General features: G+C 46.3%; 1 protein-coding gene across 2 annotated transcripts in view; it reads left to right on the top strand.

Annotated features, from left to right (window-relative positions):
- TNFAIP2 (TNF alpha induced protein 2) overlaps positions 1-15,345 on the top strand; it is a 39,493-nt gene extending 24,148 nt beyond the window's left edge. Inside the window, exons 10-12 of one of the 2 annotated variants that reach the window (XM_084838053.1) lie at positions 6,777-6,932; positions 10,114-10,235; positions 12,590-15,345. In XM_084838053.1, coding sequence (XP_084694179.1) covers positions 6,777-6,932; positions 10,114-10,235; positions 12,590-12,731 — 420 coding nt within the window. In that variant the 3' untranslated portion in view covers positions 12,732-15,345. The remainder of the gene's footprint in view (positions 1-6,776; positions 6,933-10,113; positions 10,236-12,589) is intronic. The other variant, XM_084838059.1, reaches the window with a different exon arrangement.
- Positions 15,346-15,846: the final 501 nt, after the last annotated feature.

The raw sequence follows: 15,846 nt of genomic DNA, 5'->3' as shown, positions 1-15,846 counted from the left end.
ACTGTTCCCAGAATTTGGGGAACAGCCCGCAGCTTGCCTCGGACACAAAGTGAGTCATACATGCCGTGGAACGCCGTTGAGCCAAAAAAGACCCAGGTTTCCCAGTGACAGTCTTCCCTAGCTAGACTTGCTCAGAGACAGCTCCATAAGCCTAAGGGTGAAGAAAGACAGTTGTTTATAAGAGAGTTTAAAATGGGTTGAGGAAGGCTTCACTTTCCAGAGTACATACACACTTCTCCTTTGTCTCCGTGTTGCATCTGCATGTTTTTGTAACATTACAAAGGCCTGCATAACCCATTTACCAGAGTGGCCCCACCAGAGGAATGCAATCCCTGAGAGCTTCTCTGAAATTGAATTTGGCCCTTGGGCAGAAAGAGGGTCAGCACCTCTGGTCTACACGGACTGGAAATCTATCTTCAGGGTTTCAGACAGGAATCTTTCCCTAGCTGGAGACTATAGGCATTGAACCTGGGAAGCCTGCATGCAGCGCATATGCTTGACCACTGAACTAAGTGTGCTCTGCCAAGGATCAAGCCATGTGGTTTTTTTAAAAATGTACCTACTGTACTTTTAAACCACCCAATCACTGAAGTTCTCTGGGCTGTGTGCAATGCATTATAGACAAGGCAGAAACATTAAAACAAATAAGAACAGTGCAGAATAAAACCAAGATCAATCCAGCTCGGTTCACCAGCTCGGTTCATTCTTTGCAAGAATCCCAGCAAGCGGGGTGGTAGTCCGTCGGAAATCTAGGGGGAACTCCTGAGTAGCTGCTTCTCCTATAGAGATCTAAAGGCCGCTGATGGGCCATGGGATTCTAGTTGCGGGAGGGGGTGGCAGTAGACAATTCAGACTGAAGTCAGCTCAGTCCCTTTAAATGCCATCAAGGCGACCTCATCCAAAACAGGTCAACCCCTCACCCCAAGATCCAAAGGCTTGCCAGTTCTGAGCACCTCTGCCTTGTATGGGCTGAGCTTCAGTGTCTTAGTCCTTGGCCAGTCATATGGAACAGCTTTCGCACAACCGGTATGACATAGCAAGGGAGGGAGCGTTGGGTTTCCTGGAGACAAAGGGCCACCGGACTAGATGTTTGGCAGAGACCCAGGCCTGAGAACATGGCCGGAAGGATGCTCCTTGGAGGGGAGAAATAGGAGGTGAGAGTGGCGCACTTACCTTCTCCCCTGCCTACCAGTTCCCCCCGGCATCCTCCTCCCTGTGGGCACTTCTCCCAGGTGCAGCCAACACACATCTGGAAACCTTGGCAGGGGAGATGTGGTAGGGCAGAAAAGGGTTACACACTCCCCCCCCCCCATGCTTCTCTCCTTTAGATCAGCCTTCCTACCACCACCTTTTTGATGTTTGGCAGTGATCCAGGATTCCCAGATCTAGGTCTTACTTACTTATTTCGTGATTTTTATCCCAATTTTCAGACAATTATTGTCTCCCAAAGTGGCTCACATCAATTAAAAAAAAGAGCCAGGCTTTGCTATCGGGCTTAGTAAACTAAAATGATAAGATGCACAAGGGAAGGGAAGGGAGGGAAAACGAAGAGGAGATCGGTTTTTCAAGGCCGGAACAAGGTGGAGAGCTGTAGGCAGGCATTTAAATGCACTTCGGGCCAGGCTGATTCCCCCGCCCCCTTGCTGGTGTTCTGGCTTGAATGAGGCTCAGTGGATGGGCCCAGAGCGTTCTTTCCCCTTGCTTCACACACTTCCACACCAGTGGGACTCTGCGTTTAACCTCTACTAGTAGAGGAGCAGGCACAGGCTAGTCTAGAACAATCACAAAGCTAGACACAAAAAGGGAAAAGAGGCTATGGAAGGACAAGACTCTCCAGTGGTGGTGACCTGCAAGGTGTGTGCAATGTTTGTTTTCTTGCCTGAGAACAACGTGGCCTACACCTGCAACAAGTGCAAGTTGATCACGCTGCTGGAGGAAAAAGTAAGTGGACTGGAGCGGCGACTGTCGACCCTCCGGGGAATAAGAGAACACGAAGAGTTCTTGGACAGAATGGGGGAACTACAGCAGCAAAGGGAAGACCAGAAGCTTGAAGAGCAACAGCAAGATGAGGCAGTGGGAAATGCTGAGGTGAAGAAAAATGGAGTAGAGGATACTCCTTGGAAAAGGGTGACAGTTAGGAGAAGAAGAACTAGACGCCACTCTGCACCAGTGGAAGCAGTGGAGCTGTGGAACCAATTCCAGGTACTTGTGGATGAGACTGGAGGACAGCCTGCAGAGGAAGAATCACAGGGGAACCTGCATGAGAGTGAGCAAGAGGCTGAAGGTCAGTCAAACAGAGGCGATGAAACCCAGGCCTACAAGAAGAAGAAGAGAAGAGTGGTAGTAGTGGGAGACTCCTTGCTGCGTGGGATCGAGACCCAAGTATGTCGCGAAGACCCATGGACTCGCCAGGTATGTTGTCTCCCGGGAGGACGGATTAGAGACGTGACTGAAAGGTTGCCTGCATTCATAAAGCCCACTGACAGGTATCCCTTTCTTCTCATCCATGTGGGAACAAATGATACCGCTAAGTGGAGCTACGAAGAAATCACGTCAGACTTTGAAGCTTTGGGAAGGAAACTCAAGAACTTTGGGGCCCAGATAGTTTTCTCATCCATCCTTCCAGTAGTTAGAAGTTAGAGGGATAGAACGAAAAATACTCCGGGTGAATGACTGGCTACGAAGGTGGTGCTGACGAGAGAGATTTGGATTCTGGGACCACGGGCTATACTTCCTGGAAGATGGGCTGTTGGCTAGGGATGGGTTGCACCTCACAAAGGATGGGAAGAATGTGTTTGGCCACAGCATGAAGAACTTCATTCAGGAGGGCTTTAAACTAAACATAAACTTTAAACATAGGCGCATGCACTGCAATGGAGAGAACAGCTCTGATAGCGCCCAATAATAGTCTTCAGACACATGTAGGAAGAAAGCCAGACTATGAAGCACATGGTCTTCGATGTCTGTATACTAATGCCCAGAGTATGGGAAACAAACAGAACGAACATGAACTCTTAATACAAGAGGGAAATTATGACCTGATAGGTATAACTGAGACTTGGTGGGATGACTCTCATGACTGGAATACAGCAATTGAAGGATATAACTTGTTCAAAAAGAACAGGAGGAACAGAAAGGGAGGTGGGGTTGCATTGTATGTGAAAAATACATATCTCTGCACAGAACTACAGGAGGATGAGCTTGGTAGCCCCATCGAGAGCATCTGGGTTGAAATAAATGGAGCAAAGAATAAAAGGAACCTGGTGGTCGGAGTCTACTACCGGCCACCCAATCAAGGAGAAGACAAGGATGAAACTTTTGAAAAGCAAATAGCTAATGTTTTAAGGAAGCATGATGTAGTAGTAATGGGGGACTTCAATTTCCCCGATATTTGTTGGGAGACAAATTCTGCAAAACATGGCCCCTCCAGGAAATTCCTGACTTGTGTGGCGGATAACTTCCTCCTACAGAAAGTAGAGGAAGGAACTAGAGGATTGGCTATCCTTGACTTGATCCTAACCAACAGAGATGACTTAGTGGATAAAGTAGCAGTTACAGGAACTCTGGGGGAAAGCGACCATGTTGTACTTGAGTTCTTGGTTCTAAGGAAAGCAAAAGCCGAGTGTAGTCAAACACGTACCCTGGATTTTAGGAAAGCTGATTTTCATAAACTCAGAACAATGATCAGTAAGGTCCCATGGCAAGCGATGCTAGCGAGAAAAGGAGTCCAAGATGGGTGGGAGCTTTTAAAAAAGGAAATTCTCAAGGCACAATCACAAGCAATTCCAACAAGAAGAAAAGGTGGAAGACAACAGAAGAAGCCAATGTGGCTTCACAAAAAGCTTAGGGATGACCTGAAAACAAAAAAGGACACATATAGGAAGTGGAAAGAAGGCCAAGTAACAAAGGAAGAGTACAGGCAGGTAGCACAGAATTGCAGGGATGGCGTCAGGAAGGCTTAAGCTGAGAATGAGCTGAGGTTAGCAAGGGATGTTAAAAACAACAAAAAGGCTTTCTTCAGCTACGTGCATAGTAAAAGGCAGAGGAAAGAAATGGTGGTTCAGCTATTAAATAAGGATGGCAAAATGATAACAGATGACAAAGAAAAGGCAGAGGTGCTCAATTCCTACTTTGGCTCAGTCTTCTCCCAAAAGAGGGTCTATGACCCCCCTGGCAAAGGCGAAGTACAGGCTGAAGGGGCAGGATTGCAGCTTGAGATCGACAGGCATATGGTCAAGGAACACCTCATTACTTGGAATGAGTTCAAATCTCCAGGGCCAGATGAACTGCATCCTAGAGTCATAAAGGAACTGGCAGAAGAACTCTCAGAACCAGTGTCTATTCTCTTTGAGAAATCATGGAGGACGGGGGAAGTGCCAGATGACTGGAGGAGGGCTAACGTTGTCCCTATCTTCAAAAAGGGTAAAAAGGAGGAACCTGGGAACTACAGACCAGTCAGTCTGACATCAATCCCTGGGAAAATTCTGGAGCAGATCATAAAGCAATCCATCTGGAAGCACCTTGACAACAATGCCGTGATTACTCGAAGCCAAGATGGATTTGTCAAAAACAAGTCCTGCCAGACAAATCTGATCTCATTTTTTGATCAAGTAACCTCCCTTGTAGACCGTGGGAATGCTGTAGACATCATATACCTCGACTTCAGCAAAGCTTTCGACAAAGTGCCCCGTGATATCCTGATGAGCAAACTAGCTCAAAGTGGGCTAGATGAAACAACGATCTGGTGGATCCACAGTTCGCTACAGAATCGGACTCAAAGAGTGCTTATCAATGGGACCTTCTCAAACTGGGGAGAGGTAACGAGTGGGGTACCACAGGGCTCAGTCCTGGGCCCAGTGCTCTTCAACATTTTTATGAATGACTTGGAGGAGGAGGTGCAGGGAATGCTGATCAAATTTGCAGATGACACAAAATGGGGAGGGATAGCTAATACTTTGGAAGACAGAAACAAAATTCAAAGTGATCTGGATAGACTGGAGTGCTGGGCAGAAAACAACAGAATGACATTTAATAGGGACAAATGCCAAGTTCTGCAGCTAGGAAAAAGAAACCAAATGCACAGTTACAAGATGGGGGATACGTGGCTCAACCACACTACAAGCGAGAAGGATCTTGGAATTGTTGTCGATCACAAGCTGAATATGAGCCAACAATGTGATGTGGCTGCAAAAAAGGCAAATGCTATTTTGGGCTGCATTCATAGAAGCATAGCTTCCAAATCCTGGGAAGTACTAGTTCCCCTCTACTCAGCACTGGTTAGGCCTCATCTGGAGTACTGTGTCCAGTTCTGGGCACCACACTTTAAGAAGGATGCAGACAAACTGGAGAGGGTTCAGAGGAGGGCAACAAAGATGATCAGAGGACTGGAAACAAAGCCCTATGAAGAGAGACTGAAAGAACTGGGCATGTTTAGCCTTGACAAGAGAAGACTGAGGGGAGATATGATAGCACTCTTCAAGTACTTGAAAGGTTGTCACAGAGAAGAAGGCCAGGTTCTCTTCTCAATCATCCCAGAGTGCAGGACACGGAATAATGGGCTCAAGTTACAGGAAGCCAGATTCCGGCTGAACATCAGGAAAAACTTCCTGACTGTAAGAGCAATACGACAGTGGAACCAATTATCTGGGGAGGTGGTGGGCTCTCCCACACTGGAGGCCTTCAAGACGAGGCTGGACAGCCATTTGTCAGGGATGCTCTGACTTGGATTCCTGCATTGAGCAGGGGGTTGGACTCGATGGCCTTGTAGGCCCCTTCCAACCCTACTATTCTATGATTCTGCAGTCCCAGGAGCAGCTGACTATTCTTTCTGGCAGGGAGGGGCTGCCCCTCCTGCAGCTGCTGCTCCTCTGGCCGATGGATGGGGGGGTGGCCTCCCCCTTGGCTTGATATCATTCCTGGGAATTGGGAGGTGCAGCCTCCGAGTGGCCCAAATTCCCCTGGCTGAGGACAGAAGCCAGAGCATGCTTCCCTTCTGCTCTCTGGTCCAAGGACAGTGTCTTCTGCTGAACATCTATTGTGCTCAAAGAAGAGAACTCCTCAGCATCCTTCCCTTGACCTGCAAGACCAGCTGAGCCCAGTTATCTTCCTCTTCCATCTATTGCTCTTGACCTTTCCATTTTCAAAAGTCCAAGGGCTGGACCGCATGTCTGTGAGTCCCCTTCCAGTGACATCACAACAGCCTTTTTTCTTTTCTTTTGGAAGCCTTCCACTCGGCATTTGTTCCAAAAAGGCAATGTAAACTCACAAGTGAAGGGCTGCTTGTTTGAATTTCCTACTTTTGTATTCTTCTTAAAATAATCCACTGGGCTAATGAAGTTACTCCTTTGAATGGACTGGTAAGCAGCAGGAATTGGCTCGCAGAGGAAGTTTATTGTTTTCATCGGATATTCCTCATCGTTCGAGACCATAATAATCCTAATCTTCCTATTTATTATGTTGAAGGCTTTCAAAACAAAGAGCTGCATAATAAGCAGGCCTCCTGCTACTGTTTCTGATCCTTCCTACTGCCAGCATACAGCCCCCAACAGATTACCCCCAAGGGAATGAATTCCTCAACAGAGGAAAGATTCCCCACCCCTGCTCCAAATCACCTCTCTGAAGGCCATAGAAACCAAGTTGGCTTAAGAAAAACCAGTTGGGTGTGCTAGGAAAGTCTTTGATTTGGCATTTTTATAACTCTGACAGTATGTGGTGTTGTTTTTTTCACCCCCCATTTCTTTTCTCGGAGGATTCACTGCTTGCTTCTTCTGTTACAGGCTATCATGGAGAAAATTCACCTCCATCTGGTCCGAGAATATATCACAAGGCTTCTGAGGAAGAAAGCCAGCTTGAGGACTCCAGAACTGCAAAACAACTTGTCTGAGCTTGTCCGAAAGAATGCCTCCATTTTGCACGATTTTTGCATAGAGAATGTAAGCCTGTTTGCTCGCCATGTGCTTTTCAGCCTCACATCTGAGCCCTCGACATTCTGCAGAGTGCATTTGTGTGTAACATCAGGGCACTAGGAAGCATTGGTGTGTCTAATGACCAATTTGACATGACCATGGACATGCCAAAGCTTGACACTTTTAAGTCCCATGGATTTGGGGGACTGACCATAGCTCAGTGGTAGAGCACATATTTCGTATGCCGAAAGTCTCAGGTTCTGTTCCCGGCATCTCCATTTAAAAGGATCGGGTACCAGATAATGGAAAAACCCTTTTCTGGCTGAGAGGCTGCCAGTCTGGGTAGACCGGAGTAGGCAGAAAGTATATCCCCAGATGTTTTGGACTTTGACTCCTAGCGTTCCTGACCATTAGCCATGCTGGCAGGGGCTTCTGGGAGTTGAAGTCTAAAACATCTGGAAAACTACCTTCTGCCCATCCTTTGTGTAGGTAATGCCACGCTGAGTGGACAAATCACTGTCTTGACATAAAGCGGCTTCCTATTTAATGTGAAAGTTTGACATAGCTTTTTAAAAGGTGGGTTTTATACAGGCATTAGTGACCTAGTGGCATCCAGTAGCCTGCTTCTCCTCAGGGACCTAGCGTGCAGGCTACAAAGTCTTCAAGCAAAGAAGCCTGAATGCATATGTGTGTCTATGGGTCCTACTGTGAATTTTTATCAGTGTTGGTAGTGGAGGAGATGGAAATTTTAAACTATCAACTAAAGACATTCCGGGACCTAATTAAAAATGTATTATATGCTGCCAAATGCCCGAGAGAAGAGGGCAGTTTTAACCTAGCACTGAAAGGATAACAAAGTTGGCGCCAGGCAGGCCTTGTCAGGGAGATCATTCCATAATTGGATGGAGAGCCAGTGTGGTGTAGTGGCAAGAGTGTTGGACTGGGAGCTGGGACATCCGGGTTCTAGTCTTGGCCATGGAAGCTCACTGGGTGACTTTGGGCCAGTCACACACTCTCAGCCCAACCTACTTCACAGGGTTGTTGTTGTGAAGATAAAATGGAGAGGAGGAGGATAATGTAAGCCGCCTTGGGTTCCTTGCAAGAGGAAAAAAGGCAGGATATAAATGCAATAATAAATTAAAAAAATAATAAATAAATAATTGGGGGGCCACCACCAATAAGGCCCTCTCCCTTGTTGCCACCCTCCAAGCCTCCCTCGGAGAAGGCACCTGGATGAGGGCCTTGGAAGATGGTTAAAGTCTGACCATTTCTCTACAATTAAGAGATATAAAAATTGGGTTTCTGCTGTGTAGAGTTTTCCCAAAGCTAATTACTGGGGTTGCTAAAAGTTGCTCCCTGGGAGTGGTATGAATGTACTTTGCACTGTTCTCTTGTGTTCTGTACATATTTTTCCTTCTGGCTTGCTGGGACATTCGTAAGGGTACATTCTCAATGGATAATGCCCATTGTGGTTTGAACTCACCCACTCTTGTTTTCCCTTGGAATTTCCCCCTTTGTTTCTGTATTTAGCTGTTAAAGTCTGTCGGGAAGAAGTAACCTAATTACAACGGAGCCAGAGCAATACCTCCATCTCCACAAATTTACAGCTTGAACTGTAAACAAGTTAAGCTGGAGTGGCCGAGTGTCAAATTTCTGTGTGCTTTTTATAGGGCACGGAAGCAAGAGACAAAAATCTGAACATAAGGGGGAAGAAACGTTTTGAGGGTGCGAGACATTGGGCACTGGGGGGAGAACTGAAAAGGGCATCATTCCCTATATGTCTGATGTTCAGGTTGTGAGTGCCGTTGCATATGTAGTCGAAACAGCACCAGGCACACACAAGAGGGAGGTATCAGCAGGCTTGGAGGAACCCCAAGATTTGCAGAAGTCCAAAAAATCTTTAGGAGAAAAAAAACCCTTAAAGGGGTTAGGGGTTAGCCCAATGAGTGCTAAGCACAGCGGAGGCTGGTGGCTGTGATGTTAGTGGGGTGGTGAATCCACTCCGACTTTCAGTCAGAACCAGTCACAATTCTAAAGGAACTATCCAAGGTAGAGTTTTGAGTGGTTCTGACTGAAACCCGGAGTGAATTCACTGCCCCGTTGACATTGGAGCCACCAGCCTCTCTGTCTAAGCATGCTGTGTAACACAGAATAATGACTGACTGGTGATGGAGATGGAAAACTGGGAAGAGGAGGGGTAATCCTGGACTGCAAGGTTGTTGCAGGTCCCACTTTTTATAAAATATTCCTGATCAGACTGAGCCAGGTCCTGGTTGACACATCAGGTTGATCGTTCTGCTGGCGCATTGTCTGGGAACCAAATGATGCCAGGGGCGTGGCCTCACCCTCTGACATCACTTAGCTGGGTGGGTGGGGGGTCATCTGCCTCCCCTAATTTAGCTCCCTACCCTGGGTTTAACTGGAGATGCCAGGGATTGAACTGGTGACCATCTGCATGCAAAGCACGTGCTGTACCCTAGGAATGCTTGAGGAATTCGATCTTTGCGAATTCTGATGTGAACTAACCTAGTCTGCTCCTCCTGAGCTGGTGCGCAGATGGGAACATAACTATCCTTAAGATTTGGCACTTCACCGAATGTTGCGATGAAGTTCTCAGCTCAAAAAATGCATCCCAATACGTTTCAGGATAAAATACATTTCGAAATGTACCCTTGGCATTAAAATGTATATGAATGCCTGCTTTGTGAGAAAATATGTTTAAAAACACGTGTCTAAACATACAATTTCATACCATTGTTTTTAAGACATTTCAACTTGATGCAAAAACAGGACGAACTGACTTGCAAATAGACACGGATCAGAAATGGACTGAGTTGTCCAGTCTTGGCTGTACTACTGAACCGTGAACTTTCCCCTAAAGCAGGCTTCCCCAACTGAGCACCCCCCCGATGTGTTGGACTACAACTCCCATCATCCCCAGCCAGCATAATAAAAAATGGGCCAGGGGGATTTAGGCCCAAATTACCCTCCACAACTAAGAAGCTGAATGGGTGACTTTGTGTATGTCATGAATCATGATGTCTCAGCCTAACCTGGTGGGGACTCTGCTTTCTGGGAAGGATTCTGCCCCTTTCTAGCCCTAGGATTCTATAGTTAGAGCATCCATCAAGGATACAGATGGGAGAATTTATAATTTTTCAGGAATCGGCACGAGGGATGATTTCATATGGCCTTTTTGTCCTGCTAGGGGTCCAATGCTACGTGGCTGAATTCTGCTCTCCCAAGCCTGGCTGAAATCATCAGGCTCCAAGATACAGATGCCATCATGGTGGAAGTCGGTGTACTTGCCAATAGATACCCTGATATCAGGTAAGGGGGAGCTCATGAAGTTACTTAATAAGTGTGAAGACACTGCTGGTTTCTCACTGGCTTTGAGGCAGCGCATCGCCATCTAGGTGGGGATGTCAGAGAAATCCGCAACGGATTCAAGTGAGTTTGGATGTCTATGAATCCAACCTGCGGATTCCTCAGTGGATCGGCTTTTTCCAAGTTGTGCAGATTCTGTGCACGTGCAGACCAGTGTTTTACCGGGGGGGGAGGGTTGCAGAAATGTGCACTTGTGCAAATGTGCATTTGCAAATAGGAAGACACTCTCGTACATCCCTAAAAAAAATATCCAATTTCATGGACAATGGATGGAAAGAAAGATGCCCAACAGTCCATAGAACACAGCTGGGACAGATTTAACAAAACCCATACATACCTACACCCATCCCATGCATTACACACCACAGTTTGGGTACACATTAGCAGTACAACCCAGCCAGGAATCTAGGCAGCAGCCAGATGTAATTGCTGATATGATCACATGCCTGTCATCTTTACACAGTCTAGAGCAGTGACAGAATATGCATTTTCCCCCACCTCACACTTGGTGTTTTCACAATCCCCCTTCTTGCACTGGAGCAGCAGAACAGGAAGACCCAGTCCAGTGACGATTAAATCAGTAGCCACATCTAGTTCTACTTGAATGAAAGAGCATTCCATACACAGTGTTTTGCTGGTGATTGTTGTTGTTGTTGTTGTTCAGTCGTGTCCGACTCTTCGTGACCCCATGGACCATAGCACGCCAGGCCTTCCTGTCCTCCACTCTCTCCCGGAGTGTGCTCAAGTTCATATTCATTGCATCGGTGATGCTATCTAGCCATCTCATCCTCTGTTGCTAGCACCCATGAGGACTAGTAGCAATCAAGATGGAGACCATCGGGTTGAGGATGATTGTACTCTAATTTAGAGTTGCTGGTGATTAGTACTCTAAATTAGAGTACAATCATCCTCAACCCGATGGTCTCCATCTTGATTGCTACTAGTCCTCATGGGTGCTAGCAACACTGGCACAGGAGCCAGAACTACTGTGATGACAAAATAGCAACTCTGAGCTCTCCAAGCAGGAAGTACCTGTTGAACGAGGTTCTTTCTGTTTCATTCATGTCCTGTACTAACTTTGCTGCTGGGAGAGATATGCAGAAGCACCCTTCAATACGTGTTTCTACTTTTAAATTTTTTATTTATTTAAAATTATTTTTAGGCCGCCGATCAAGGCAGAGTAGAGGATAAAAAAATACAAAGCAATGTAAAACAAATACAATGGAAAATCAGTAAATACAGATATTCAATAAAAATGCTATTTAAAAAAAAATAGATAACAGCGATAAAACCTGCAGCCCACAGACTGTGGAAAGGCCTGCAAAAATAGGTGGGTCTTCAGAGCCCTCCTGAAAACCTGCAAGGAAGGGGCGTGGCAAACTCCTACTTTCTTTGAACATCTGTTTGTTGTTGTTCAGTTGTTAAGTCATGTCCAACTCTTCGTGACCCCATGGACCATAGCACACCAGGCCTTCCTGGCCTCCGCTCTCTCTTGCAGTGTGCTCAAGTCCATATTCATTGCATCGGTGATGCTATCTAGCCATCTCATCCTCTGCCGTCTCCTTCTCCTTTTGCCTTCAATCTTTCCCAGCATCAGGGGCTTTTCCAGTGACTTTTCTCTTCGCATTAGGTGGCCAAAATATTTGAGCTTCAGTTTCAGTATCTGTCCTTCCAATGAGCAGTCAGGGTTGATTTCCTTTAGGATGGACTGATTTGACCTCCTTGCAGTCCAGGGGACTCGTAAGAGTCTTCTCCAGCACCACAGTTCGAAAGCATCAATTCTTCGGCGCTCAGCCTTCCTCAGAGTCCAGCTCTCACAGCCATACGTTGCTACTGGGAAAACCATAGCTTTGATTATACGGACCTTTGTCAGCAAGGTGATGTCTCTGCTTCTTACTATGCTGTCTAGGTTTGCCATAGCCAGTGTGGTGTCGTGGCCTAAGTGCTGGATTGGGACTCAGGAGATCCAGGTTCTAGTCTCCACTCAGCCATGAAGCTCACTGGGTGACTTTGGGCCAGTCACAGACTCTCAGACCAACCTACCTCACAGGGCTGTTGTTGTGAGGATAAAATAGAGAGGAGGATGAATATGTGCCCTGCCTTGGGTTCCTTGCAAGAGGAAAAAAGGTGGGATATAAATGTAATAGTAAATAACAGAATAAATATAAATCAAGAATAACAGTTTGGTGCAAGGCTGCGATTCCCCAGTTTGCTTCCTCTCACCTCGGCCTCGCCCACCTTGTCCTCTCTCGATGTTCCCATGTTATTTCTGACGCTCAGTGTTTTGTCTTTTACAGCAAGAAACATCTGTATGCCATCTTGTACATCAAGGGCAACTTAACCAGCAGCGATTACAAAAGCATCCTGAGCGTGCTGGACCTTGGTGTTGCTGCCGCACTCCCGCCCACAACGCTGTTCGCGCCAATCAAGGTGTCATAGACTCGTCCCATGAGCATGCCCCTTGCTGCTTGCTTCATTCTTCCCCCAAACAGATGGCTCCTGGCAGCCTTACCGGCTTTCCCTCGGGTCTGGTGCTGCTGCTGCTGAATGCCAGATTCTCCTGGACCTCTCAGCAGCTTTTGATACCATCAACCATGGCATCCTTCTGGATAGGTTGTCGCGAGTCAGAGGCACTGCACTGCAGTGGTTCCGCTCCTACTCGGATGGCCGATTCCAGAAGGTGGTGCTGGGGGATTATTGCTCTGTGCCATGGCAATTGTGCCATGGGGTTCCACAGGGCTCTATTTTATCCCCTATGCTGTTTAACATTTACATGAAACCGCTGGGGGTGGTTATCCAGAGGTGTGGGCTGAGGTGTCATCAATATGTGGACAACACCCAGCTTTACCTCTCTTTCTCATCAAACCCAGATGAGGCAGTAGCTGTTCTGAATCAGGGCCTGGGCACGGTAATGGACTAGATGAGCACCAATAAACTGAAACTCAATCCAGACAAGACAGAGGTACTGTTAGTGGGTGGTTTGTCTGCCCGGCTAGGTGATATTCAACCTGTTCTGGAGGGGGTTGCACTCCCCCTAAGAGATCACGTTCGTAGTTTGGGGGTGCTCTTGGATCCAGAACGGTCACTTGAGGCACAGGTGAACTCAGTGGCACGGAGCACTTTTTATCAGCTTAGGCTGGTATACCAACTACGCCCTTATCTGGACAGAGGTAGCCTAGCTACAGTTCTTCATGCTCTGATAACTTCTCGTCTGGATTACTGCAATGCGTTATATGTGGGGCTGCCTTTGAAAACGGTCCGGAAACTTCAGCTGGTCCACAATTGGGCAGCAAGACTGTTAACAGGGACTGGCCAATGAGCTCATATTACACCAGTACTTTTCCAGCTGCATTGGCTGCCAGTCCATTTCCAGGCCCGATTCGAAGTGCTGGTATTAACATTCAAAGCCCTTAACAGCTTGGGGCCTGGTTATCTGAAGGATCGCCTCCTCCCATGTGTGCCTGCCTGGACCTTAAGATCATCTTCAGAGGCTCTTCTCCATTAGCTGCTGCCAAAGGAAGTGAGGCGGGTGGCTACTAGGAGGAGGGCTTTCTCTGCTGTGGCACCCCGGCTGTGGAATGAGCTCCTTAGTGAGGTTCGCCTGGCACCTACATTGTATTCTTTCCAGTGCCAGGTGAAGCCCTTTTTATTTTCCCAGGCATTTTAGCATTTTAGCTATTTAGACTTTTAGCTTTGCTGTTTTAAATCTGTATTTTAAGTCCCTGCACTGCTGTTAGGTTTTATTCTGGTTTTATTCTGATTGTATTGTTTACTGTGGTTTTAATGTTTTATATATTTTGTATTGTTTTATTGTGTGCTCTTTGGTTTTAATTTTTGTGAACCGCCCAGAGAGCTTCAGCTCTTGGGTGGTATAGAAATGAAATGAAATGAAATGAATGAATGAATGAATGAATGAATAAATAAATAAATGCAAACAGCTGCCATTCGTGGGAACCTGAATTCAGCACCACCAGCCCTGCATCGCCAGACAGTCGTTTAGTTCAAAAACAAAGCCAACGAGGTTTTGCTTTTCAGCTGGTCCTGGTTGTGGGAAAGTGGTTTGTTCTTTAGGCCACAACAAGAAAGTTGGAGTGGAATGGAGCAAACGTGGCTCCTTGCCGTAAGCACAGGGTGAGGGTTCCAGCTGATACAATATCCTGTGAGGACTCCCAACATTTCCTTTGCTGACTTGGTTTTCCCATCCAGAGACTGGGGGCAAATCCCCTCCAAGCTACCTCACAGGGCGGTACTGGTAGGATGCTAAAAAGACACCTTTGTTTGCTCTTGTTTGTTAAAGCACCTAACAAGAAAAGTGTCACACTTTGCATGTGGTTTCTCTTTGGGCGGGGCGGAAGGGGGAAGAAAGTCCTTTGTTGATTTGGAGAAGAAAACACAAAGAGCATCCTGAAGGCAAAAAGTGCTTCATATGTGTGTAAAATTTTGAGCAGAAACTCTGAGGAGCATCTTCTATTGGTGGGAAGCCTTTCTGGACTCTAAATCAGGTGTTGGGCTTTGCCTCCCATTATGCCCAGCATGATGGGAGTTGTAGGCCAACACATCTGGAGGGTGCCAGCTTGGCAAAAGCTTGTTCTAGATATATGGCTGTATGAAAACCAAGTGCAAAATGTTTGTTTATACCCAGTCATAGAACCAGTTTTTACTCTGCAACTTCTTGACATCCAATATGATATAGATGAGAATTGGTGCAGTGTAGTGGTTAGAGTGCTGGAGGGCCTGGGTTCAAATTCCTGCTCAGCCACAAAATGCACCGGGAGACCCAGTCACTGTCTCCCAGCCTAACCTATCTCGCAGGGTTGTTGTGAGGAAATAAAAGGGATAATCTCATGTATACTGCCTTGAGCTCCTTAGAGGAAGAGCAGAATACAAATGTTAATAGTATTAATGTCTCTATTGTACATGTGAACACTCTGTATATATACTATGCTTTAATTTTGGCTTTTCAGTTGTCATATCCATGATTGTAATAATGTTTTGATATGCAGTGTTTTTCTAGTTCAGGCACATTTCTATAAAATATATATATGTTCTCATAAAGTGTGGTAAAGGTGTAACTGATTTACTGTCACCAGAGAGTGCTCTCTACCCCGACTCCTACTCACCCTGGTTAAAGGAACATGCTTTGGATGCAAAAGTTTGGATTTTATTTGTCCACAAATGGGAATAGATTGGATGCTCCAGATTCTGGAAGCAGGGCAATAGAAAACATTAGGGAGTTTGAATAGGAAGGCACATTTATTTTCTTGCCAGATCAGGACTGGCGTTACCATTAGAAAAAGTGAGGCAGCAAATTTACCCATTTTCACCAGTTGCAGGACTCATCTTGGAGACATTTTTCAGAGGCCTCTGCAGGCAATTTTTTAGAACTCAACCCCTGAAGAAGGCCCAAACATATGGTACAGGGCCAAAACATGTTGGGCTACTTCAAGGAATAAACTAATTTTTTTTCAGCAACTTGAGACATTGTCTCATTTTTCCATCAAGCAAATTTGGAATGCCAGAAATAGAACCATCTAGATTTTTCTAGACATTTAGA

The sequence above is a fragment of the Heloderma suspectum genome, chromosome 1 (assembly GCF_057233095.1).
Source record: "Heloderma suspectum isolate Gila_16-S chromosome 1, 16-S_ref, whole genome shotgun sequence".
Lineage (NCBI taxonomy): Eukaryota > Metazoa > Chordata > Lepidosauria > Squamata > Helodermatidae > Heloderma > Heloderma suspectum.
The sequence above is the reverse complement of the archived record's forward strand: the minus strand, read 5'-3'. Positions and strand labels throughout refer to the sequence as shown.